Source organism: Notamacropus eugenii, chromosome 1 (genome assembly GCF_028372415.1).
Source record: "Notamacropus eugenii isolate mMacEug1 chromosome 1, mMacEug1.pri_v2, whole genome shotgun sequence".
NCBI classification, from domain to species: Eukaryota; Metazoa; Chordata; class Mammalia; order Diprotodontia; family Macropodidae; genus Notamacropus; species Notamacropus eugenii.
In genome coordinates this window covers 276,438,634-276,466,433 of record NC_092872.1, presented here as the reverse complement: position 1 = coordinate 276,466,433, position 27,800 = coordinate 276,438,634, and the positions used below count along the sequence as shown (strand labels likewise).

General features: G+C 36.2%; 1 protein-coding gene across 1 annotated transcript in view; it reads right to left on the bottom strand.

The window, feature by feature from the left end:
- Positions 1–541: 541 nt before the first annotated feature.
- PCDH15 (protocadherin related 15) overlaps positions 542–27,800 on the bottom strand; it is a 2,324,555-nt gene continuing 2,297,296 nt past the window's right edge. The window contains exons 35-37 of the mRNA XM_072628920.1: positions 26,793–26,948; positions 5,697–5,805; positions 542–4,189 (exon numbers count right to left, since the gene is read on the bottom strand). Coding sequence (XP_072485021.1) covers positions 3,266–4,189; positions 5,697–5,805; positions 26,793–26,948 — 1,189 coding nt within the window. The 3' untranslated portion in view covers positions 542–3,265. The remainder of the gene's footprint in view (positions 4,190–5,696; positions 5,806–26,792; positions 26,949–27,800) is intronic.

Below are 27,800 nucleotides of genomic sequence, written 5' to 3'. Positions count from 1 at the left end.
TGGAGGCAGGTCCTCTGGCACTCAGGGGCACTGTCTTCTCCAGTAGAGCTGGTTTCATATTCTCGATCAACAGCCAACTGGATCATTTTTTTTCTGGCCCACTATTGGAAACAAATAGAAGAGTGAGTCAGCTAGCATCAACATTGACAAAGGTCAAACCTTTAAGGATTGGAAAAACCAGAAACGAAGCTGTTTAGGAAAGGATGGAGCATATTTTGAGGTGTGTGTGACTGTGTGTGTGTGTGTGACTATGTTACTTTCACTGTCTGTATTCCCCCACTAGAATAAAATACAAACTTCTCAGTTGAGCCCTTTGCAGCTTGGTAACATGATTTTTCCAAAGATGATTGTACAAATTGTCCCATCTGCTATTCCCAGGACTTTGTTGCCTTTGTCCAGAAAGTCTCTCATCTCCATCTCCCATGTTTGTAATGTATCCCTCTGTCATATTTGCCTCTTAGTTTGCCTAACCATGTTCACATATCATCTCAAATGCAACATCCTGTAGAAATCTTTCCTCTCTAGTTGTCCCTACTCAAGTTGGAAAAAAAATGTTTTCTTTTCACTATTATACTTTTAGGTCATTACACTGTCAAGACTGTGAAGGTCTATGAGGTTAGCCCATGCAAGTGCAGACATGCCTTGCGAGTTCTTCGAAAGTAGTTGCCATATTTACAACTTTTATGCGGATCTGGGAAGAGGGGTTTGGAAGTGATTGCTAGAAATGTATATATGCTTGTCTGACTGGGACATTCAGGGAAGAACCTATGTGGCACCTATTAGGGTACATGTGGTCTGCTTCTCCTTGGTTGCTGCTACAGTAAAGGATACCTAAATTAAACAAAAAAATGCCAAGAGATACTTGGTATTAACCTGATGGGTAAATTTTCTTGATGATTCTTATGTGCTTACATGATCCCTCAAGAGAATGTAAGTTCCTTTAGAGCAAAGACTTCTATTTTTGTCTTTTTTCCCCAGAGCCTCACTTATTGATAGTAATATCGATAATAGCTGATAATAAATTCTTGTCACATTGGATTACCTAGTACTAGGTTGAGAGACTCATACATATCCTATATTTCTTCTCAGACACTTTTATTTTGAGTGGGTATAAACATTGAGACAAGATTTGCTGGTGTCAATAAGGAGCTGTCCAGACTGAAGGCAGAAGCTTAAAGAACTAATGCTTTGGGGCATCATTGCAGCTCTGATGAACTAGGTTATCTGATTGTATGTTACAGGCCCCAGGGATCTGGCGCAGGGTTTAACTTCAGCTGCTAGAAATTATTTAATAAAGTCAGGTGAAAAGGAGGTCAAGGCTCCAGTCCCTTCCTTTCCTACTGAGGATGACATTGGATATTTTCTTTCATTTCTTTAAGTCTAAGCCAACTCCCACATTTAAAAATGTTGACTCATTTGCTATAATTAGCAAAAAAGAATGGACAACTTGGTATATTTAAAAATTGATATATCATGGCATTTTATTTTCTCATGCTTACAGTGTTCTCACTCTCCAACTCTTAGTAGTTCTTCTTCAAAATTCACTTAAACTGCAACCTCCTTTCTATATGACTCTATTTCTGATTCTCAAAACTATTAGCTCTTCCTCAAATGACTGTGTAACACACATATGTATATATTATAATATCTTATTACATGTATGCATGTTGTATTCCTCTGATAGAATTGTAAAACAAGTCCTTAAAGACAAGGACTTTTTGGTTTTCATTTTTGTATTCACAGAGCCCAATAGTAACTGGCATGAAGTTGGTGCTTAATAAATCCAGCTTGAGGCACTAGGCCTAGATTCAGGATGACCTGAGTTCAAATTTAATCTCAGACACTTATCAGCTCTGTAATGCTAGGCAAATCATTCAAATCTCTGTTTGCCTCAGTTTCCTTAATTGTAAAAATGGATATAATAATAATACCTACCTTCCAGGGTTGTTGTGAGAATCAAATTAGATAGTATTTGTAAGTGATTAGCATAGCGTCTGACATATAGTAGGTATTTAATAAATGCTGCTTGTGGTTGTTGATTTTTTTTATTGGCACAACTGTGAGTTTAAAAAATCTGTACCCAACCTTTGTTCTTACTCCATAACTGCAAATGATTAAATATCAAAATAGACAAAAGGAAGACCTCTTTCCTCTTCTCCTAAGAGAAGACCATCACTACTCTTTGCAAGCAATTGAATTGTAATAAGCCCTGGTACCTGCCCCTTGGTATAGTGGCTAGAGAGTTGCCTTATGATTAAGAAAGGGCTACATCTGAGTACAGCCTCTAACACATAGTGACCAGGGCAAATTACTTACCTTTTTAGCACTCTGGGCCAGTCTCTAAGACTAGACATTACAGAGAAAGTGCTGGCCTGCATTGGTACAGGGAATTAACCTGGAGTTTCCCTGAGCCAATGAAATCACAGGTTCAGTCCTATCTGTACCAGACCACGCTTGCAAAGGGCAAGTAAGGTCTAGTGCCATGGAACCCATTAAAAAAAGGAAAACAACTTAATGGCATTTTCAGAAACCAAGAATTCTCCAGCTTATTCTGAAGTTGACCACGCATAGAATCCAAAGTACTGGTGCCTGGAATCCATTTGTGCAGTTTCAGTGATCAAAAATTATTCCTGGTACAACTTAGTAATGGAATTAGGCCTAATGTCAGTGAGTATCAAGCTCCCTGGACTTTGTACCCAAAGCAGAAGAATGTCCTCTGAACTTTATCCACTTTTTAAAATAAATTGACTCACAGTATCTGCCACTGCTGATAATTTCTGAAAGTGCCATTGGTGTTTCTTAGACAATTCAATTGTTTTTGGAAATGCAAACACATAGTTCTTCCCTAGATCCAATTCAGTAAAGAAATGTTCATTTGAAGCAAACATTTTGTGAAAATAACAGAAAACCATAGTGTATTCTCTACTCTTAGAAGCATGCACTAGAATGAACTCAGTGACATTGTAGCTACCAACAGATTTCTGCTATCAAGTTCAACATGTTGGGCATCAGTGATAATGCATAATGATGTGTTGCTTTTAAGTAGGTTTTCCATTGGAAAATTATGACCTGCTGGTCACTTGTGAGATGCATTTTGGTTTACTAATTAGCTATGACTCTTTATCATAAACACTGGCCAATTTGGTTTTCAGAGTCCCTCTTAAAATTGATCAGTATCACTGTCACTGTATGTCCTTCAAGAGTCACACAGGGTACACAGCACACAAAGTCACACATCACAGCACACCCCACCTACTGCTCTGGTTTACAGTGCTGTGTTGTAGCCTTCGACTTCTTTGCCTTTTGCTGGGGGGGCCTCTGCCCCCTCTGTTCCCTCGGCTGGGGGGGCCTCCATTCCCTCTTCTCCCTCTGCTCCTGCTGCTTGGAGCCTCTGGATCCTAGGCTTCCCTGGGGGATTGGGCCGGACATAGTCTTCAGTGCCCATCTGGCTTTCACTACTACTCTTGCTCCCAATGGATTCGGACTCCTCGGCGCTAGCTTTGCTCCCTTTGGACGACCTCCTACTGTCTTCTTCAGTAGCTTTCTCCTGGCCTTCCACATCTGGAAGATCTCCAGGAGTGACCAGCTCAGCTTCTTCTCCTTCAGTCGGAGCTTCTTCGTTTTCTTCCCCCTTCTCCTCTAATTCGGGCTCTTCTTCCGACGATGACTCCTTTCTGCGTTTCTTGGGTTTCTTGAGCAGTTCTTCGGGAGGAACAATCCTGCGGCCCACCACGATATTCTTTCTTGCCTTTTCTCCTTCAGATTCCGTGGATTCGGACTCTCCAGACTCAGGGGTGGAGCTCTCCTCCTCCTCGGAGGGGGTCTCTGACTCCGACTCCTCTTCCGAAGTAGTGCTCTCATAGGTGCTCCACTCCGACTCATCACTGTAATCGCTGTACTCGCTAGACTCCTCACTGGACTCCTCGGATTCCACCGTGCTCTCTGTGGCTTCCTCCTCCAAGGTCAGCGTCAGGTAATCTTTGTCTTCTACTCCCAGAGCCCTCCGCCGTTCTTCATCTTCGGCTAGCTCACGGACTTTCTTAAAGATCATGGGGAATATCTTGGCTTTCTTCCATGTGACATGGGCAGTCTCAGCTGCTGTTGGTCCCTCAATGATCACCGGGACCTCCAGCTCTGCCTCTATAGGAGGCTCTCTAACTTCAGGGATTTTTGGTTTCTTTGGCCTTTCCTGAAAATTATGAAATTGGAATTCATGACTGGGTTGATTATTAAGAAGAAGAACTTGTCCCACACAAGTTAAGGAGGAAAGGATCCAAGGAGTGACGTGTTCACACAAGACAGTCCTGTTTCCAGAGAAGGAAAGCCACCTAAAATCATATCCTGCCCTACACTAGGTTTAAAACAGTCTTTAGTGTGGGTGATGGACTACTTTGGCAGTCTGATGAAGCCTAATAAATTACTTTTCAGAGTAATATTGTTAGATAATCCAAAGAAATGCTAAATTATAATTAGAAGTTAATAAAAATATGTATTTTTCCCCATTCAACTTCATAGACCCAGTGGATTCTAGTCATAGATTCTATGTTTAGAGACCCTGGTTTAGAGAGTGGTTAGTTCTCTGCTTTAACCTTTCAGTTTCTCAGTTTCCTCATTTGTAAAAATGAGATAGTTACATCAGATGACCTGTGGCATCTTTTACCAGCTCTAGAGCTTTGATCTTATGGATTTCAAAAGAGGTAAATACAATCATAATTGCTTATCAGAATATTTGTTCTTCCATAGATCTGATTGAAGTTATAGCAATATTCCATTACCACCTAAACACAACAGCAATAGCTGAATAAGTTAAGGTTGTTGATATAACAAAATAACTTGATCTGCCTGCATTAGATAGAACTAGATTTATTCATCAAACTGATAAAGTCTGTGAGATTTGAATCATCTCTATGCATCACAGTATCAGCTAGAAATAAACTACATGATATTTAAGGATAATTATTTATAGACTGCAAAATAAACACTTCAAGGATAACCATTATCTTGGTTTTGTCTTTATTCCTCTCATTGTCTAGCATGGTGCCTGGCTCTTAGTGGAAGGTTAAAAATATTTGCCATATTAGTCAATCAGTTAATAACCATGAATTAGATACATGTCCCAGGCATTATGCTAACTGCTAGTAGACAAAAAAAGGTAAAAGATAGTCTTCAGCCTCAAAGAACGAAAGGCTTATTTTATGAATAATCATTTAGATTTTGTGTAATAGGGCCAACTGCTCCAGTTTCTTTGGGGATAAAAAAATTAAGATGTTCCTTTAACAGAAAGTTAGGAGGAGATACTAGATACATAACAGATAAAAACTGAGCCAGAAAAGCCTAGGTCCAAATGCTGCCTATGATACTTACTGACTATATGACACTGGGCAACTCATTGACTTCTCAGTAGGCAACTGTCTAAGATGGTAAGTTGAGGAGAAGGTATTGGTCTGCTTTGCTAGAAGAACTTTCTTTATCTTGGAATTCCCTTGTACTAATGATATCTCAGGTCCAATCCCTATCTTGATTCTATTAATATAAGATCTTTGGAAGAAGGAACCTTAATTGTAATAGCATTGGAAAGGAGAAATACAAGACCTCCTGATGTCAGAGGATGAAAAGGCATGTTCTTGTGCTGTTAGATTCAGCCCTCCCCTCCACCCCCCATCCCCCCAAAAAAAGAGCAAAGTCAGTAAGCCTACCTCTTCCTCTGGATAATAGTCTTCCTCAGTTTCTTCTGCCACTTCACCATACTCCTCACCAGCAGGTGGCAGCAGCCGGCGACGACTTCCATACTGGGGCATCTCATACCTGGAATAGAAATCTACAACTTTAAGCATCTTTTGCATCCTCTTGATCTAGCAACACTGATGTCTGCAATCCTTCTGCTTTCCAAACTCTCAAATACCAGACCATGCTGGCATGAGAGTGTTCAGGGATGATTACACAGACAGTCACTTTCAAAACTTTATTTTGGGGAAAACTGGAAGGACAAGAACTTCCATTGAGCCAACCTAAGCTCAGGCTCTTTTGAAAGCACAACAGACTTGCACTTATCATTTCGCACTCTCCATTTGCAATGATGTTTGTACTTGAGGAACAGAATGGCTGTGTTTTGAAAAGTAATTTACCAGAGAATAGTGAAGTGGGAAAGGTAGGTACAGCTGGTTTCTAAAACACTTTCTATTCAGTCTAGAACAAATTTCTTGCTTTCTATAATTTGTATTTTTTAAATTTTGTGTGTATGTTGTGTAATTTTGTGTTTGCTTTTCCTATCAGGATGTAAACTCTTTAAGAACTAGATTTTTTCACTTTTTGTTCTTTTATCTCAGAGTCTATTATTGTGTCTGGAACAGATCAGGCACTTAAAAATGACTTTGATGAAGTATTAGATATCTCACACAAAGGATAAGTGGTGAATTCAGGAATCAAAAAAATGTGTGTTGATATCTCTTCCCCTCTTCTAATCATTTGGTCTTATTTCTACTTACAAATATTAGAAAAAAAAACTGAATAGGACAATTGAAATGACTTTTAGATATAGTGAGTCATTCTCCAAGAAGAATTTGGTGATGTGACATTTTTCTTGTGGTACATGCAAATGACTATCATCATTTAGCTTTTTAAACTAAAGCATGGAAAAAAAACCCAACTATTTACATGCACAAAAAAGCTGTATCCAGGTATAGAGTATAAAAATCTGATTTATACTCTTGACCAGAATCAATTACAGATCCCATTACAAATAATTCTGCTCTTCAAAAACAGAAGGCTCTTTCTTCTTTGAAAAATAAAATAAAAACAATTCTTCAATCACATTTCTGGGAAAGGTAGTATTTACATGGATATAATTTGTTGATGTTTTTTAAAACATCATTTCCAAAATTCTGCTGATTTCCAAGCACAATTAAAAAATGCATACACTACATTCTGTTGAACAAAAATTCTTCATATAAAATAAATTAGGATTAATTGAAATTTTAAACAAAAATAAAGGACCTTCTTTTGAAAGAAATGCACAATTTCTCACTGTGTCCTATTCTTTGTTTTCTAATTATTGATCTAAAGAGCAAAAATTCATTTTTTTGCAAATGTTTATTATTCAAACATATGCTCAATATCTTATCATAAGAATGAGCCCAATGCAAAATGTTATATCAGATTAAGTTAAAATCATACCGTCTTTCCTCAGTCATTCCCATGATACTTATCCCTTCTCTTTGCTTTTCAGATACTAGTGCAAAATCAGATCTAAGGCAAATTGTCTGGTATCAACCATTTATACCTCAAGGTGAATTTTACCGTTTCTTCTCTTAATGTTATTTCTGTTCCAAATGTTATGTTCTCTATTATAAGCCTTATTGCTAATTATGAACTAAATAAATCTTTCTCTTATTAAAAGGATTTTAATGCTCAATGAGAATATGGGGAGGGAAGAAAAGATATAAATTATAGATCAGTGGTAATTCTTAGGTTTCTCAAAATATTCCTTATAGGAAGCTGTCTATTGTAACTATGTAGAAAGTTGTTCTTTGCCCTAATACTATTCTTTCTTTCTAGAAATACTTAAAAACTTGAAATTTGCTTATTACACTAGCACCTAATTATCTTTCAATGTAATTCCCTCTTTCTTTTGAATTTTCCTTTCCAGTGAGGAGTACAGGTTGAGAAACATGGTGTTAAAGATTGAATGAATAAATAGACAGTGTTTGCATCTTTTAGCTAGGGAGCTGGATAAAGGAGAAATTCAGGTATGGGAGGTGGGGAGAAGGGTCTCCAAATTCTCCCAGATAAGGGGAATTCTTCTGTCTCTGAAAACACGGGATTCACCAGGTAGTGTTAATTCACCAATTAATCTAGTTATGAATTAGTCAAGTAAACACCTCTCTTTCCCAAAAATCAAGGACAGATTTGTGATTCTATAGATGTTTCCCAGTCTAGCAGTGCTAAGAAGTGGGAAACATTTCTTGGTAAACATGGGGACAATGAAAACACTTGGATACAGTGTTGTGGCCTAGTTTTAAAAGTCTGAATATGAAGGAGTACCAAAGCTGAAGATTTCTACCCTCTCTTCTGAAAAATGCTTTATACCACAAAACTCCCTCCCAGATCCTCCACTAAAGCCTTTCTCTGATTCTTCATCATGGAAAGGAATTCACTTTGGGTTCTCAAAGTCTTTGCCAATGCAAGGGTCAACCAACTAAAAATTTATTCATTCTCCCATTAGACTGTGAGTATTGAAAACAGGTTTTTTTTAAAATTTTCACTATGTTCCTAGTGCTTAGCAACATACCTGGCATATGGTGGATGCTTAAAAAAAGGTTTATTTTTATTGTTGGAAAGTTGGAACTAAGTAAATACTGTCTTCTCTTTCACTGTACCCATCTGCTTAACACCAATTACTTTCTGCTCTTTAAGACTTAATGTTTATAGATTGATTGATTACTAAGGACACAGTTATCCAATCAGTACTATTATTGCTTCAGGAAAGGGTATGTCAATTATTATATTCTATGGATCAACTCATCATCTCTGACTGCCACTCCTTAATGCAGGTGTATATCCTCACTCCATTCCTTTTTTATCTTTGTCTTTCTATCTCCTGTCTCTCTCTTGTGCTGATGATTTTCATTGATTTCTTTAATTATCACAAGGCTGGATTGAGGGTAATTTTTGCTTCATTTGTCATACAAAGTCTGAATGATGACATACTAAGTAGGCTATAGAAAAATTTCATCATCATCCATGGAATGGGTGCCCACACTGGCAAATCTCATAAACTCTTGAAGCATTGAATTATTCCCAAGAAGCCATCAGAATTCATTACTGATGCCTTTGTTTTCCATAGTAAGGCAGGTTTTGAGAATGAATTGTTTTCCTTAGCAATGTTTGATCTAAAGTTATGAAACAAGGAAACGTTATATTTGGAGACCTGGCTGTACTGATGGTAACTGGTCTTTGAGTCCTAAGAACTTCCTTCCAGCTTGTTCCCTGACAGTGTTCTGGTTCTTAAAACAGTAAGGACAATCCATGTCCTATGTATTTCTCAGAAAGCATGATTTTTAAAGCTTCAGGGGTCCTAGAAATATGTTATTACCCAGTGGGTAATAGAATGATGCATTTTTTAAAATCAATAAACAAACATTCAGTTTAGAGTCTAAGGGCCTGGGTCTGCTTTCTGGATGCAGCACTTCTAGCTGTGTGACTTTATGAAAATCATTCCCCCTCCCTGAACCTCAGTTTCTTTATCTGTACTATGGGAATTGTAATAATTGCTTTACTTCCTACATGACTTCACTCACACAACTGCTGTGAGCAAAATGAACTTTAAAGAGTTAGAGAAATGCAAACAATGATGCAGTTGTAGTCAGGGAGCCTAGGGGTCACGTTCTGCATCTGATGCTTTCTAGTAAGGTCACCGTGGCAAGATTCTTAATCATTATAAGACTCAGTTTCTGCATCTTTCAAAAATGAACAGTCCCTGTGGTGCATCCCTCCTAAGACCACTATGAATTTCAAATGAGAAAACTCTGTACATGTTAGTTATTAATCTTCTTCAATAAAGGCCTTCAGGAAGCATTCTAGTGCAAAGCAAAGAATATTGGGTCATAGCTTTAGAAGCAGAAAGGGTCTCAGAGACCATCTAGTCTAACCCTTCCATTGAAAGATGAGGAACCCGGGACACAGAGAGTTGAAGATACCTGTTGAAGGTTTCACAGGTTTTTAGTATCAGAGGCAGAATTTGAACCCAGACCCTGAGACTTTAAAGTCAGCGTTTTTTCAACTACAGTGTCACCTCTTCTGTCTAGATAGCTGCATAATGCAATGACTGATTGAAAAATACCATGACCTCCAGCCTTCAGACCCTACAGGATTGAATAGATGGGCCAATGAAATGGTTATTCTCGGTGGAGAAAGAATTTGATTCAGCCAACTTTTGTTATTAAAGACAAAACAAAGTACTCAAGAAATGTATATTTGGACAGAGATATATGCCAGTACTGGATTGCAAGGTCTGAGGTCCTCCCTGTTAGTTTTAGTGCTTTTGGGAATAGGGATGGAGATTGTGACTTATTCATATTTGTTTTGCTTGAAGCTCTGAGGATCCTCTACTGTCAGTGTGGAATAAACAAGTCTGACTGAAAAGGAAACTGAAGAAATAAGGTTTTTTAATAGGGAACCATCCCACTGATCCAGTCTGAGCTGATCAATCTCCTAGGACTTGTTTTAGGGTACTCAATAGTACCGTGAGAAGCCATGCTGAGTTGGAACATTGTTTCATTTTTCTCTTTTGTGACCCTATTGTTTAGCATAGAGACTGGAACATAGCATACACTTAATAAATGTTTGCTAATTGATTGATTGATTGACTTGGGTTACAATCCCAGCTCTATAAATTGCAAACTGTGTGGCCTTGGGCAAATCACTTCCATGCTCTGTATCCTTAGTTCCTTCATTTGTACAACAAATGGATTATCTAAGCAAAAAGTAACAAATATCTCTTTCATTTCTAAATCTCTAATTTGATGATGTTCTTAGGCTTTACCCTCAGTGAAACTGAAGGAGACAAAGGATTTTCTGGGCTCAAAGCTCTCTTTCCCCCTTCTTGCCCATATCCTCATGCTTCCTCTACACTCTGACACTTTATGAATCTCTTAGGTAGGACTCTGATGTCTCCTAGTGGTACCAATGTTGAAAAAAAGAAACAGAACAGAATTTAGTTCAAAGGTAGCAGAGAGAAAATTTGATTTTGGAATTGAGCTGGCAGCAAGTAGTAGGATTATCCCTGAGTTCCCTTAATTGTGCAATGTAAGACAAGACCTCCATGTCACAGAAATCGTTTTAAAGATAAGTTGAAAAAAGACAAGAAACTGGGTACTTCTTGTCTAAGAAGAGAAGAAAGACCTTAGTTTTTTTTTCTGCCAAAGAAAATTAAAACAGAAAAATACTTTTAGAAAAATCTGGAGCAGGAAACATCAGTCAAGGGTGCAGAGAAGGAAGAAAAAATGGTGGTTTAGAAATAAATCTTAGGGACTATGATATTTCTAAGTCTCCATGATTAAGGAGAGAGCCCATGTAAGTAACAAATAGAATAGGGAAAGGAGCTACCACTGTAATTTCACTGATGCAGGGATATCCCAGATGAAGAAATTTCATCTAGCTCTGAGGGATCAGTAACTTCTCTTCCACTTAAAGTCTCAGAGAATAGTCTAGAGTACTAAGAGGTTAAGTGACTTGTCCAGGGTATCACAATTTACTGGTTGTGCCAGAGGTCTTTCTAGTTCTGAGTTCAGCTCTCAATCTATTATGCCACACTGAATCTACATGTAATGAATAACATCTTAAGTTTTTTGATGGTACCACATCTGTCATCATAGGGCCTAAAATTATCATGGTGGTGTTTTGATTCTTCATTTTCTGATCTGATAATGTCAAGTATAGGTCAAGCAGTCCCATAATTCTCATGGAGCAGGACCTTTCTCTACCCATGAAGCATGCAACTATCTCTAATTATCTGTAATTTATTAGAGTGACCTGAGGTTTAGGGTAGTAAAGTGACTCATACAACTAGTAAGTATCTGATGAAGGATTTGAATACAGGTCTTCCTGCCTCTGACTCATGTGCTCTGTTTTCTCACTTGTTCAACAGAAAGAGTTTATGAAGCCTTGTCTTTAGCTCTTGAAAAAGAGCCCCAGTGACAAAAGAATTTCTAAAGGCACTTGAAGCTAGAGAGATTCCAGGTTATTCCATCTTCACTCAGACTCTTCAACTCAATCTGCTACTTTAGGAAAGTGCACGGGGAGGAAGATAAGAAAGTCAAAGATTATGTAGTGATATGGTTAGGGTGAATTTACAGAAGAATCTGAGTTACCCATTCAAGGTATGTGTCCTCATTCATTATTTTAATCTCTGTTGGAAATAGGAGTGGCTCTAAGAAATTGAAAAATATATCACTATAGAGAAAGTTATTCAAAATTCTTTAGGATGTCCTGCCCAGGTGATAGAGTTTGTTTCTTTGAATTATAACTAACTATGAAAATTGCACTCATAAGTTTTTGCCAGCCATTCAGAAAAAGTGATATCCAATATTGATTTTTGCATGATTATATCTCTTATGAGTTTAAACAGACATCAGTACAGTTGAGTTTGTGAAAAGGGGCTGTGAAAAAAGAGGTGGGATAGCTCTGACTCAGAAGGAAAAACTTTTCTTCTTTTTCTTTTTTGTAAAATCAAAGCATACATCCATTGGAGGCAGCTTGGTGGAATGGAAGAGAACTCAGAATTTTTGGGTCCAAATCCTGCCCCTGTGTGGCTTTGGACAAATCACTTGACTTTCTCAGGCTTCATTTCCTCATCTGGCAAGTGAGTGAGCTGGATTAGGGGACCCCCTAAGGTCCCTCCTGATCCCTTCCTACTCATCTCGTCCTATGAAGGCAGTGGCAGTATCAAATCCTTTATCATCATCAACTATGAAACCAAGAAATCTGAGTTAAATCCATCTGATCTGTTGTTTAGAGCTTGGACATTTCCAAGCCTGAACCTTTTATGAATGACACTTTGATGTGTGTTGTGTAACTCACTGTGCCTAGCAAATAATTTGTGCTCAACAAACACTTGATTAACTCAGATTATCTACCTATTGTGCAGTAAAAGGTCATTCACTGGGACTTCTTTCTGGAATAGCAGTACAGCCAACATGATTGATGGCCACGATATTTAGGCAGTCACTTGGATTGTATATTTTGAGAGATCCTACGTCTTGGCATGATGTTTAGTTAGAGCTTGGAAATGAGGGAGAAGATCTAAATTAAATAAAGTCAGCATGTCTAAATTTGTTGTTTATTTTGGGGAGGAAAAGAATAGGTCATGGAGAATGAATAAGAGACTTGGTAGATGCTCTAACAATACTTGAATAGGGAAAGGAACTCCCAGTGATCTGGGAGTTTTTTGGGATCTGAAAATATTTTGTACAAGAGTAAGTACATAAGTCTCCCTTCCTTCAATCCCCAAATCACCTTAATTGTGAGGATGAATATGAGTTTATTACTAATGGAGATTTGGTAATTTTTTTTTGTTGGGAGGAAAACATACAATAAAGAAAGAAACTATGTTTGTGGAAGAGCTTAACCATGTTTTGTTTTTTCCAGAAATAGAGGGGCAAGCCAGATAACCTTATATGGTACTTTCAAATTCTGTCTGATTCTATGAATCTCTCTTCTTTAAAAATTTTCCCCAAGACACCAAGTTCTAGAAAAGATAATATACAGAAGTAAAATAAATGGGTCCATTGTTTGCATAAAAAAAAGAGTGAATCAGATTTTTCTCCCCTCAGGATTTTAGGATTTTAGAGACTGAATCCCTCAGAGATGCCCCAAGAGGATTCCTTGCACTAAATGGACATTTAGATTGGATAATCTCTTTTGTCTCATTTCTAAGATTCTATGATTCTAAGAGAGGAAACGTTAATAGCAATAGTAGAAAAGGACAAGAAGAAATATAATCTGTTTCAGTTCCAATTCCATGTTATTCATTGACAAGGAAATATACTAAATAAGCAAATTGACATATTGATAGGAAACCCTCATATTTTGTATTGCCTAAATAAGCTCTAGCTGCCTTATGCAGATAGACCCTTATCTCTGAGGCATAATATCACCCTCAAGAGAGAAACAACAAAATAGTAATTAGTACTTCAGATTAAACAGCATAATAGTTCATTCTGGACCTTATTAATATGTCAAGGCAAAACAAATTTTGCAAGCAGTGTTACTAGCAAAAAGAGGCATTTCATCTTTCCTCTAGGACTTCCAGGCTCTTTGACTGACTTTTTAAGTAACAATGACAACAGAAAAATGCACATAAAATACAGCACACACAATGCAGCATGAACTTTGGTACCTTTGATAATCTATGTCTTCCTTCAGGGCAATGGACATTGATTCTCTCACAGTCAGTTTCAAATAATTGCAAAAAACTGCATTGCCTTTATTTTCATTATGGCACATCTTTGGGGATTACAGAGGGAAATTTGTGATGTAGATATTTTTCATACTTGAGAAAAGTGGGAGAATTTTAGAATTAAAATATATTCCCAGAGTATTTCCAGACCAGTTTTCTTAATTAAAAAAATATAATTCTAGAAATGGTACATACATATATATGCTCATGCAGAGACATACATATGTACACATATGCATGCATGCACATGTACACATTCACACATATACATTCACATGTATATGTATGTATGCATGCATGGATACTATGTGCATGTCTATGTGTCATGTGTATATACACATACACACATTAATAAATGTATATGTACACATATACTATACATACATTCATGTGTATACATATACATACATACACACTCATGTGTGTATATATATACATATACATATTATATATATATGCACATATATATATATAATATCACCTCACACTGCCAGCTTCAGGATTCATTGCCATGTGAGGAATTTCCCAAGAAAGAAAAGCTTAATATTATATAAAGCTTAAACAAGTTCCCAGGCAGCAGGTCAGAGGAACCTTTTAATTACATTTGAGGAAAAAAAACAACAAAAATGCCATGGCGAACTTCTTCCAATCTTTCATGTCACCATGTAAAGCTTCACCATTAATATTCTACACACAGAATTGATTAAAAAGTTAAATGATCACAGTTGCCCATGTGATAGGAAAGTAATGAACAACTGAAATGAAGATTTATTGCAAGAAGATGATGTGTGACTTTGTAAAGCATACTTGAGTTACATCACATTTGGGTTCATTTGTCTCTCTCGGCAATCTTGGTGGAAACAGAAAGTTCAGAGGCTTGAGCAAGACAAGCAAGCCCATTCATCTTAATAGCTTTAGAGTGGTCACGACAATGTAGATTAAAACCCTTAGTAAGAATGCTTGCTTAATCCTATCATCAATGCCATTTAGTATTGGAAATAGACTCACAGGGTATATTGCTAACTATTCCCACAACTTTGCCAATATTTACAGGGATCATAAACTCTTTAAAGACTTCAGCAACATAGACACTTTCTCCATGCACTCCATTTGTTTCTTTTAAATAAGACTTCCCCAGAAATGGTTCGTTAGGGGAATAATTGTGCCTCCCTAAAACAATTAAACAAATAAAACTCCTCAGGTTTGGTGAAATAGGCAACCAAAGAAAGTCATTTCATTTCCAAGAGAATCGTTACATAGTCATCTATTATTGGTACTCATTTTCATGAACAATTAAATATATAAGGGAACCATATATCTTCAACACATGTACATGATTTTGTCTTTTATGTACCATTTTATTACTTCTCTTCAAGAAATCAAAACCTGTATCCAGCTGAAACAAATGTGAACTAGTTAAAAGGAGGAAAGTTTTGGATGGTGTAGGTATTTTCCACATGATTTATTCACTTTTAGCTAAAGCTTCCATAAAAATCCTGAATTACATTACATGCATTTCTGATGCAATCTCTCTTAACTGTTTATAAATTATTATTTTGCACCATATCTGTTAATAATAGTTGTTTAGTTTGAGGCATGATCATTATAACATGGCTTCTGAATGCTACTAAGAATTACATTACCATGAAGTTATTTCAAAAAATCCAAAATTGGATACAAAGACACATTCTTTGTTTAGTTTATCAAGGGATTCATTTCTCAATTTTAAGTTGCTCTGGTTAGATATCCAACCATATAGAAGACGTACTGGTCTACTATATGAAGTGACCTAATAGAGTGATGGAATGGACAATGTAGGCTTTTTTGGTGATGATGTATAGATTTTTAAAATAAAAAAAAAGTCAGCAAAAATGTCCTGGAATAGATTGAACTGCGGAACCTAGAGATACTCCAGTCTTCCAGCAAAAAGAGTGTTTTCTTTTTGCTTATTTATTTGTTTATTATTTAAAGACCAACTACAGAAAGTAAAAACAAAAACAATAAAAGAAAAACTTTCGTTGAAAGGGAAAGAAATGATAAAGGAAATGTGTATATAATTTATGGACATTAGCGAACTCTACGAAAAATAGCCATATGGTGATTTGAGACCTATCACAAAAATAGAGGGATCTTTTGTGTTTCACATAATTCTTGCTTGGGATTAACATCAACATGGCTAAAAATGAATGGAGAGACAAATGATTTCATTGTTAAGAGTGTACAGTTTTAGCTTGGGAAGATTCTGATGCTTTTCGTTAAAAGGTTTATACAATTATGGGGAAAATACCTTATATGAGTCTTCCAAAGAAAGCAAACATTATCATGCATATGAAAGTCTCATAACAAAAATGCCAACTGAAGTTTTTCCATGGAAGAGAGAGGAAAGAGAAGATCAAGCAAACAGAAATGTTTAAGAATTCAAATTTTTACCTGAAGGTTTTGGCTAAAAATAATTTGAAGTGGAAAATAAATGGAAATGTTTATAAGCCTGTTTAGATTGTCATTTCCTTATCTCATTAATTTGGAAATATGGTTGGGCAGCCTTCAGGAATAAGAAATGGTAAGAGAAATTTGAGAAGAATCATATGAATTGATATGGAGTAAAACAAACAGAACCAAGAGAATAATTTAGCTGATGACCATAATAATAATATAAAGGAATTTGATTTTAATAACTTCAGAACTCTGTTCAATGCAGTGAGTACTTGACTTCAGACCACTAATGATGTCACATCCCTCTCATCTCTAGGAAGATAGGAGATAGATTTGAGGTGGAGAATGAGATGTAAACGTTCAGACCTGGCAAAAGTGTTGATTTGTTTTGTTTATCTCTACTTGGTTACACAGGGGCTCTGAGGATAGGAGTGAGTCATTGGTAAGTAACAGAGATGGAAAAAAAAAAGAAAGAAAAGGAAGTAAAAATAACATAAAAATACACAGGAGAAAGTCAAAAGAAGTGCAGAAGGGGGCATAGAAAGACATTGGACAATTTTATTATTAACTTTAAAATTTCATGTGTGTTTCAAAAATGACTATACAAAGAAAAGTTCACAATTTCACATACAATCTTCTTTTTCCTCTTCTTGGTGAATTTGTGTTTGTTGATGGACTTTAAGATCATAACAGGAAACTTTTTTTTTTATAAAAATGACATACATGATGGAAGATGTGCATAGTAGGTGCTTCATAAAGAATTGACTGAATGAAAAATTAAAAGGATTTTGAGAAGATAATAGTGGTTTTTCATTTATTTTTCTTCATATGGTAGTTATGTTCTGTCAGCAAAACTCTTTACAACATTCCAAATATTGTCTCCTATTCTCTCAATAAAGTGACTGGCCTCCATTTAGGAAAGTCTGGAGTCAATTTGTATTGACTTTCAAGAGCTAATTGTTAACTTTTCTCAGCGTGAGTGTTTAAACCTTGGAAATCAAATGCTGGAAATCAGAATTTGGGTTATTGTTTTGTTGATTGCCTAAAATTAAGAAAATCATGGGGAAAATGTCAAAATTGCCAATTAAAATTAAAAATGTGCCTTGCATTTTGAAGACCTGTTATGAAACAATGCCTAGCACAGCTTTACCTCCATGCCTTTTCCCAGACTGTCTCCCATATCTGGCATGCGTTTCCTCCTCACTTACTGCCCTCAACATTTTTGACTGTCTTCAGGGCTCTGCTCAGAATACCCATAGGAAGTCTTTCTATCTGGTTCTCGATATTGTCTCCCTCAAGTGACCAAGTATTTAGTTATCTGTTTTCATCTTATAATCTTACTACCCATTAAAATGTAAACAACTTGAGGGCAGGAAGACCTTTATATGTATATTTTTTGAATCCTCAGCACCTAGCACAATATGATTTTTAAAATGACTTTTAAGAAATGTTTATTGAATTGGAGTGGAAATGTATCTATTAAACAGTTAGATGTATCTGGAACTCTGACACCCATTCAATGCCTTTATGGTCAGAATTTGGCTTATGATTACCTCAAGGGACAATATCATGCGAAAAGAAATGTCTAAGAACTGATTTCATCTATAAATTTAGGACCTAAAATGGAAGACAGACACTTCCTTCATTTTAAATTTAATGTGAATCTTTGTCATTGTTTGTATAGAGGAATACAGCATTGTATGAAAGTAGATTTTAGTTATTTCTCTAAATATGGCAATGTGATGAAAGAAAAATCGAGAAAATGTTTAATTGTATCACACATAGTTCTTAAAATTGACATAAAAATGGGAAAACCATGAGAGACAGAGAGAAATTCCTAAGAGAGTTTATCATTTTGCAGTCCAAAGCGCATGGAAAGAGCACAGTATTTGAGTTAGAAACCCTGAGTTAGAACCCTGGCTCTGTCACCGAAACACACATATGACCTTGATTAAGTCTCTCAATTTTTCAGTTTCCTTATTTGTAAAATGAAGGGATTGGATCTCCAAAATTACTTCCAGTTCTAAAATTTTCTGATCACTTCTATTTTCAGCACCTCATTTAAAATTTTATTGTTTAAAATAGGATTAGATCCATATTTATTCAAAGAATCTGATCCAGCCAGACTTGAGCACCTCAGATTTTTCCCCCTAATGTACTGTTCATTTTAGAGGACAAGCTAATTTAATGTAACTGACATGCTTAATGTGAGGACTTATAATTTAGATTAATGAAATCAGCAGTAACTAAATTCATACTACATAAATCTTTATGGACACTTATAAACCTTCTCTTGATATCACTGACTTGAATTTCTTTATTGGAACTGAAGGTAAGCAAATATTCTTTTTGATGGGAAATCTTAGCATGAAATATTAATTAAGAAGAGGCTTGAATAGTGTGAACAAGCAAAATCACAACACATGTTAAACATCTGCTGAAATAATCAAAGGTCTATAAAAGGCAACAACTGAAGATGTGTTTCATTTTTAAAGTGAGAAAAAAAATACGTGTATACCAAGGAAGGAAAAAGATGAGGAAAAATACAGGACAAGAGGTGGGACACTCTACTCCAAGTTGTAAGTGCATTTAGAAGATGCCACTAAATCATGATAAAGAACGATCTTTTATAGAAACAGGAATCCATAAGATAATAACTCTGACTTACTTTGTCATGATCATCCTTATTATTCCTTTCATTTTCAAAAGCATATAGCATTATACTAAGAACATAAGCTTTTCTTCCAAATAGGTTAAGAATTCTTCATTTTACAATTAAATATAGAACGAATCATACTATTCTGAAAATAAGATATCTTTCCAGATGCACATGCATAGAAGGAAACATCATACCATCTTTAGCTTTAAAAAGAACTACAATTAGCTCCATGTCTGAAGCCCCCAGGTGGCAAAATGGTAACCAACAAGTAAACATATGTAACTATGACACCAACTTAGGATTTTGCCAAACAAGACCTCAGGGGAATGTAGACATGTATTTTTATTTTTGTGTGTACAGTGCATGTGGATAGCTCAAGGAGACCTTTCCTCATTTTATAATAAAACCTAGAGCAAAGAATACTATTCTTTGTAGCTAAGTGATACAAAGTGAAGCAACAATACAATGTTTGTGGTGATGATGTTAACCCAAAGTCCTTGAAGTTGACAGGGAGAATCAAACAGAGAACTGGGATCAGTCCTTGAGAAGCGGCAACAGCGTAGTTATCTCTGATGCCCAAACTTGGTCTCATGAGTCCAATGTGATTGTCAACAACAGAGTCAAAGAAGGTGACACCAAGTGGTAGAAAAAACAGCATTAGAGAGCTGTGGATTGAAAGAAAATTGGATTCCCAAGCTCTTCAGCAACACAGTCAGAGTTCTGCTGCATTTGTTGGGCTGTGTTTCCTGTATTGGGTGGTTGAGGTGTGGCAACATATTTGAGCTTGGAACTCTGTGGGGGTTCTGGGGGTTTTTGGCCTATGTGGCTGTACATGTTTGCTACTGACTTCTCGATGGCTGCTAGGTTAGGGATGTTTTTGAGAATGCCTTTCAGTTCCCTTCGAGGGCCCGGACTTGGGTCTGGAACCACCGGGGATAGCTGCCTACTCAAATAGTCCATTTCCATGGCAGGGGAGAACCTGGAGTGATGACAAACTGCTGCACTGGACAGGGAGCATGAGGGAATGGGTGAAGTGGGAGGTGGAAGTGGTGGTGGTGGTGGGAGGGGAGGAGGAGGAAAAGGTGGGGGAATGTTGGGGGGATCTGGAATATTTTCTATCATTTTCTCTCTTGTCTTTGAGGACAGATATTGTTGAGAATTGGGTTTTGATATCCAAAAAGAAGGTGAAGAAGTTGGCTTTTGAGTCAGTGGAGAAGATGTGAGAGGAGCATCAGCATGGGAAACGATGATTGGAGGTACAGTGTCAAGTTCAAGTGCACGTGAAACAGGTGGCAAAGTTGAAAAAGAAGAGAACTGGCACCAGGGAGAAGAAAGCAGGTGTTCACTAGATAGCTCTAGTGGCTTAGTTTGGGCTGGGGACCACGTCCCTCTTCCATTATGATGTTTCCCTCTATTCATTTCCTGAAAAGTTTGCGCTTTAAACTGCCTGGCTTTCTCTGTCACTATCAGCTTTTTCTCTTCTGTTTGAAATGGGCAAAGGCTAGCACCCACCATATCAGACTGGTATCCACTTATTTCAGCCTCTGCTTGGAGGCGTTCATTTTCCCATTGGACAGGATCCATAATGACTGGCCTACTCAGAACCTCATACATCTGCCTCCGAGTGAAGCTGGTTGGTAGAGTCCATGCCCGATGAGTGCTTTCTGCTGGGTATTTCTGACAACCTTTCTTGGCTAGCCTTCTGGGGGACAACTTGTCTAGCAAACCTGTTCTCCTCCATGGAAATCCAGGGCTTGTGGAACTTTGACCTCCCCCTTCCACATATAAAGGATTGTGGGTTGTTAAGGGGTTCTCATCAGATAAAAGTGTGATGTTACTTGCAGACTTGGGTAGGTTATTCCTGAGGGATCCAGTTTTCCGAGCCTGCTTGTGTGCCTCAATTGCACGGGAAGCCATGTGGCTAATTACTCTTTGCCGTTCTCCTTCTTCTAAGACTGATTTATTTCCCCTGCTTTGTTGGAAATGGTACAGAAGGAAAAGACTTGAAAGAAAAGAAGATAATCACATGTAAGGAAAAACGCTGGGATACAGATTTCACGAGAAAGCTTTCTTTTTAAGAGGCACACTACTAATGCTTCAGACTAAAAAAGACCATACTAACTACGGATACCACCAAAGCAAGACATTTACTTTCATTTACTTTCTAAAACAGGGAAGGAAAGAGAAGTTTGATAACCTTTGAGCAGCATGAGCAATTCTCATTTACAAAATACTGTCTCTCTATAGATCTAAAAAAAAGTTTGGACAATCTAGCAGATGGTTTCATGTTCCCAGAATTCAATAAATTGTGGGTCAGAGGGACGCAGAAGCAAGGGAAACTGTGCCAGTAAAAGGGAAGCTGTGGTGAGTAGGAGGGGAATGGTCACTAGGTTCTTAAATATCTTCTCTTTTCTAAGGACTTGCTGAACATACACATGAGGGTATAGTGATATTCCTCAAGAGAGATTACCTGGATCATCAACTGTCTCATCACAATGATTCTGCCAGGGAGAGAAGTACATCCTTGTTTCTGGGTCAATATCTGGGAGAGCATATAGAGTATCTGGCAGGACTTCTTTATGCTAGAGAACAAGATTTTATGATCATAGGATCCTATAGGGAATCTTTCTGCTCCAACATTTAAAAACAATAAAAGAACTGAGTATCAAGATAATAGGTATATGTTAACCTAGGATCATAGATTTAAAGCTTGATAGGATATTAAAAGTTATCCAGTCAGTTTCTTCACCTTACAAATGAGAAAATGGAGGCTTAATGAATTAAAGTGACTCATCCAAGGTGACACAGGAAATGACTGGTGAACCTGGGGATTGACCTGAGATCTGCTAAATAGGGTTCTTTCAATTGTATGGCAGGGACCTCATTTTGAAAGTAATTATTTAAAACTATTTAAATGATATTCAAATCAGTGTTAAAAAACTACTCTTCACAAAGACTGATAATAGTATTTGGCTGTAAAAGTATATGTATGTATTGCTGATGAATTTTATGGCCTGTTAGAAAAAGTAAATTCTAGCAGTAAACCTCAATATATGAACAGTGTAGACAAAGGAACAAAAGGGTGTGTGTCACCTATCAATAGTACTCTATTTCCCCCAAGGCATTCCATCCACATGTCTTTTGGGTTGAATTTTAATTAACTTTGCTTTGAAGAATCATCTTCAAGTAAAAACACAAGTCAAGATTCCTCATACAAAGTCCTTAAGTGAGCCCAGCACATATTTATACTCATATCTCTGTAGAATGTTTGTTGAAATAAAAGGCATTTGTTCCTGTGATCACTGGAATGGAACCTTCTCATATAGGGCTAGAAAAATGACTTTTTTTTTCATTTTCTCATCTGATAATTAAGACATATGAGTACATCATCTTCCCTCTCTGGATCTCAGGGCCTTCCATTTCAAAAACCTAGAATATTAGAATCTCTTTGGTCCTTTAACCACTGTTTACTCTTTTTTTTTTTTTTTGTAAATTTCATGAAATTTTGCTTAACATTTTCAATTAAAATAGAAATGAGAAAAAAGTCCAAAATTCTGTAACTTTGCACTCTGGGTTTTCCCAAATGACAGTAAAGGGAAACGATGTATTTAGCCAGATGGGATGCAGAAAACCTCCCATTTATTTTAATTAGGGTTTCTCATTAGCGCTGCTATTTAAAGTTATTGTTATCTCCTTTCTGGTTCTGTTATCAACTATCCAGATACTGCTTGTTTTAATGTAGTATTGGATGGTACTGAGGGATAATGGAATCTTGTGGGATGAACCAGTTTCAAGATTAAGACACTGGTGATTATAGGATCATTGATTTAGAACAAGAAGAGGACTTTGAGGTCATTTATTCCAATTTTTTTATTTTACAATTGACAAAAATGAGGCCAAGAAAGGTTAAAGGAGTTAATCAAAGTCACCTGAATAGTAAGTGATAGAGCTAGGGTAAGCATTAAAATGGAGGAAGAAACCACACTAGTGCTACAATTTATTGTGCAGGTGGGATGCACAATAAGGGGAGAAGGGAGGGTATGTCATTCTGTAAAATTAATGTCGTTGACACCAGCACTTGAGGAAACACTCAAAACAATCATCTTAGGAAGCTAGTATTGCACAGTACAGAATCTTAGATTTGGAGCACCAATCCTAGCTCTGCTATGTCCTATCTGTGTGACTTTGGACAAGTCACTGCCTGTGGGGTTCAGTTTCCTCACCTGCAAAGTTATTGGGTTGGGTCACCTCAAAGATCCCTTGAAATCTAGCTCAATCACCTTGGTGCTTGTGAAACTGGGGTGATGTATAGACTTCAGAAAGCATGGAAGTACAGGATTTGTAGTCAGAGGACTTGAGTTTGAACCATGCGTCTGGCTGGCCTTTAACAGTTACAAGATCATAAGCAAATGGTGTAACCTATCTGAGCTTTAATTTCCTCATCTATAAATTAGGAATAAGAATAGTACTTATACTACCTCATCCTCAGGATTGTTCTGAGGAATGACTGAGATCTAAGACATACAGAATAATCTGTAAGTCATAAAGCTTCATTGGTGCAAATTATTTTTTTGAAGGATTTTTTCTGCTCAAACAAAATGTTAGATTTTCAACTTTCGGGTTATCCATCCACTAGCAACAAATATTCCAGAAAGAAATAAATGGAAAGACACTTTGAAATAAACCAGAAATGATACTATAATACTGGAATGGTCAATGAAGTAAAAAAAAAAACAAAACAAAAAACAGTAAAGGAATAAATCTAAAGCCAAAGATGACATCATATATGTAAAGATGTTATGAAATGAATACAAGGAAGGACTCATCAATAATAACATGAGAATCCTTATTACTTAACTATCTAAGACTAGAGAGGAGGACAGTCAAAAATCTGGTGAGGTCAGGAAAGTTAGACAGTCATTGTAGATAATATGGCTCACCAATTCAGGTGTATTTCTTTACCTTAGACAATTCAGGAAAAAAAAAGGAAAATGAATCATTCTTCTTTTTGAACTTTCAGGGCAATTTTTTTTATGAACTCAATTACTATTCTAGGAATTGTTTACCAGAAGAACACCTATCTTTAGAATATATTTATCTTCAATATGCTAGAGAAACCATGTGCCATCTTTTAAAGTAGCAGAAACTGGCAACATGCCTAAACCACAAAGAATAGTTTGTCAATCTGGTGGACACATGTTTGATCACTAGAAAAAGTTGTATAAAGAAATTCTTCAGGCTAACCCTTCTCCTTTCCTTATAAGGTGCTGTCAAAGGAGAATCAATCAAATGGAAAACAGAAAGTTGTTCCAAAAATTCATTTGAAAGTAAATGTCTTTACAGCAAGAAAAAAAATAAAAATGATTTAAAGGTTGAGGCAGGAATTAATCTTCTCTACAATATCTGTTCTCTAGAATTGTCATAGAAAAGTGGAATTATATTTACTTACTGATGCCTATGAATCCAAAGGTGAGAGAGAGAATAGAAATTATAGGAAAAATATCTTAAAAGAGGCAATATGAGATAGAAATTAAAATAATACAATGATTTTTGCGTTGAGATGACATGTATAGTAAATGGAAATATGTTTTTGTACAATATTGAAACAGAAAAATGTTTTTAACGAATGGTAAGAGAAAATCATATTGCTTTTAAATTTCTTAACAAGGTTGATTATATTTGGTGTTTTGATACTTAATTTTAGGTCAAAACTCCCCTGCAATACATAGATCAATTTAATTTCAAAACAGATTATTGTTCAAGACATTCTTAAAATTGTTTCTATGCCTCTAACAGAAGATTTAGCTAATATATGCTCACATTTAATGAGATTATAAAGAACATAAATATGCATGTGCTAAGTTAATTGTGGACTCTACATTAAGTTATATTTAACAGCATCTGCTGACATCATTCTCTGAAGTTTGATTCATATTAGTTTATTCCTTTCAAATATATAGTGGATCATTCAAATTAGGCCAGATATTCTATAATGTAATGCTCACTAATGGTCAATTTAAAATTTTAGATTGGATAATTCAGAACCAAATAATCATAGAACTTAGTTTTCAAGAATTTTCTTTCTCAAAACATTCAAATACTTGCATTAACAATGTTTCCTGAAAGTTCAAACTACAACCCTAACTCTCCTATGCCATTCTCTCCCCAATGGGTATAGCTCAAAAACTGGTAATAAATGTAAACTGACATGGCCGAAATACTGATTTTCTAGATGTTATTATGTGTTATTTGATACATCTTTTTCCTTGAAAAGATGAATAAAAGGCACTGATATTTTAACTTAAACATAACCATGCTTAACCTTATAGATAACCACTTTCAATTAGACCACAGATTTTCTTAGGTGGAGATGAGAAATAAAATTAGGAGAAACTTAAATTACACTGGATCAATTCCTGTATTCACCAATGTTTCCAAGCCAGAATTTAGCATTCCTGTAATTGTAGGGAAAATAACAATAAATTCTAAATAAGAGTGCTGTGCATTTACTTTTATCAGAAAATAATTTTGATGTTATATGAGATTTATCATATCCATATAATTAAAATGTGTATTTATAATGACTGATGATTGCCACATCCCAATGTGGATTTTATATTTATATTGTTTCTTCTTCTCCATGCTAATAAATGTGTATTTTGTACAAGAAAACAACACATCCTATTCCTTTCCCTTCTGTTCCCACAATGTTCCAGTTAATAAAGGGCTTTCTAGATTTGTCATTCACATTTCACGTTTCATCAGCTCTTTAAATCACTTGGGTGCTATCTTTCCTATATAGTAACAGAGAACTCTTGAATGGTTTCTTAAGGGTAATAGAGCTTTTAAAGTGGTTAAAATGTAAGGAAGCATTATTCTTTTTTCAATTAACCGCTGTAAAGTCTTTCACCCTCATGTGCCATTTTAAAATAAGTAATTTATCTGTACACAGCACTTCCAAATAGTATGTGCTAAAATCTAGCCTGCCTCTTGCCCCAACAGTCAAGCTTTTTGTAAGGCAATATCAAAGGGTTTTTGAGACCCTATTCCTATCACCAGCACAAGAACCCTTCTCTCATCTAAATTTTGGAGGTTCTATTTTCCAAGACCTAAAGAAAAGTCTTTAGAAATATCCTAGTTTTAAGTCACTCCTGAGTTATTTCAATAATCTCAAATTTTGTGTGATTGAGATATTTTTCAATTCTTATCTTCTATGATTTCATATACTTTATTGAATCTTCCTTGGAATCACAATCTAGATATAATATATGCCAAATATACTCAAATGTATCTGTGGTCTTGTCACTGATGCAGATCAAACTATTTAAATATATCTATAACAAATGGTTCAGGTTAGTAAAGGTTTTCATCTTGTACTTAATGCCTCTTTCCCAAGAAGAGCTTTCTAAATGCTTGCTGAATTGAATCGGATCAAACTTCTCACTATTAACCTGGCTCTTTTAAGCTCAGTAAATATTGTCTTTAATTAGATCAAGTTCATTTAGCTCCATCCGCTCCCATATGCAGCTGAATGCTTTATCTTTTAAAAATTATAAAATTCAGGGAAGACTTACTCTCTGGAAAGTAACCTGTTAGTTGTTGTTTTAAGTTTCTTTAGTATCTTCATGATGGTGTCTACTTTGGTGCAATTAAATGCGTACCCTCAGGCAGTCTTTCACTAAGTTTATTAAAAAAATGGTGTCAAACCTGTCAGCTTCTCTCAGGGAGGCAAACAAGAATACTTACATTGTACTTCCACCCAACTCCTCGTAGAGATGGGGACCTCCTGGGGGCGGTGGTGGTGGTGGTGGAGGAGGTGCTGCTGCTGCTGGTGCTGGTGCTGCTGGCTTGGGTGCAGCCAGGGCCTGCATCTTGGCTGTCTTGGTGCATTCTTCTTGTCGTCTTTGGGAAATTAAAATTTTTTTTAAAAGTTTCTTACACATATCACATACACTAACTTCTATCGCTGACATTAATATGAGGGAATCAGACTTTCAGGGAAAAATATTACAATAAATTGAGTAATTAGCATATGAGAAAAGACATGATTATTTATACTGAAAAGAGTCTACTGTAAGATTATTTTAACTCTTTAGATATCCTGTGATTTTAAAATACTTTCTAGATCACTATGAAAATGACAAAAGGATTAAGGAACAGAGATTGTAGAAAAGCATTAGGTTCAAAAGACTTCAGGTGGATTCTGAGGCTTCAGGAGTCTCATCCTTTCCAGTGCTATGACCATAGCAAGTTACTCAATCTCCTTGAGTCTCAGTTTGTTTATATATAAAATGGGAATGATAATACTTTAACTACCTCACAAGATTGTTCTGAAGGAAGAGTTTTAAAATATAAAAACATTATAAAGATATGATCACTTACTAAATTTCGGAAGATATTAAAACTAAGGCTTTTGGACCTGCTGTGAATTATGTTAATCATTTAGGTCCTGTATGTGTGACTATGTTTTGACAGTCCACTGTGAGGGCTACTGTTTATTTGATTTGTTTATCAATGTTGTGCTTATGTACAAGTATCACAGAGCCAGAGACAAAACAATATGAACAATACTTTCTCACATTTTACTATGATAATTGGCACTGTGAAGTCACGGAAGAATTCTAAATGCATAGAATGGAAAGTGATTCATGTATAATCCAGCAAAATCTTCACTCCCACCACACACACCCAACCCCAACTCCACATACACACTCACGCGCATACTCTTTCCAAAGTACCTGATGTGGCTATTGG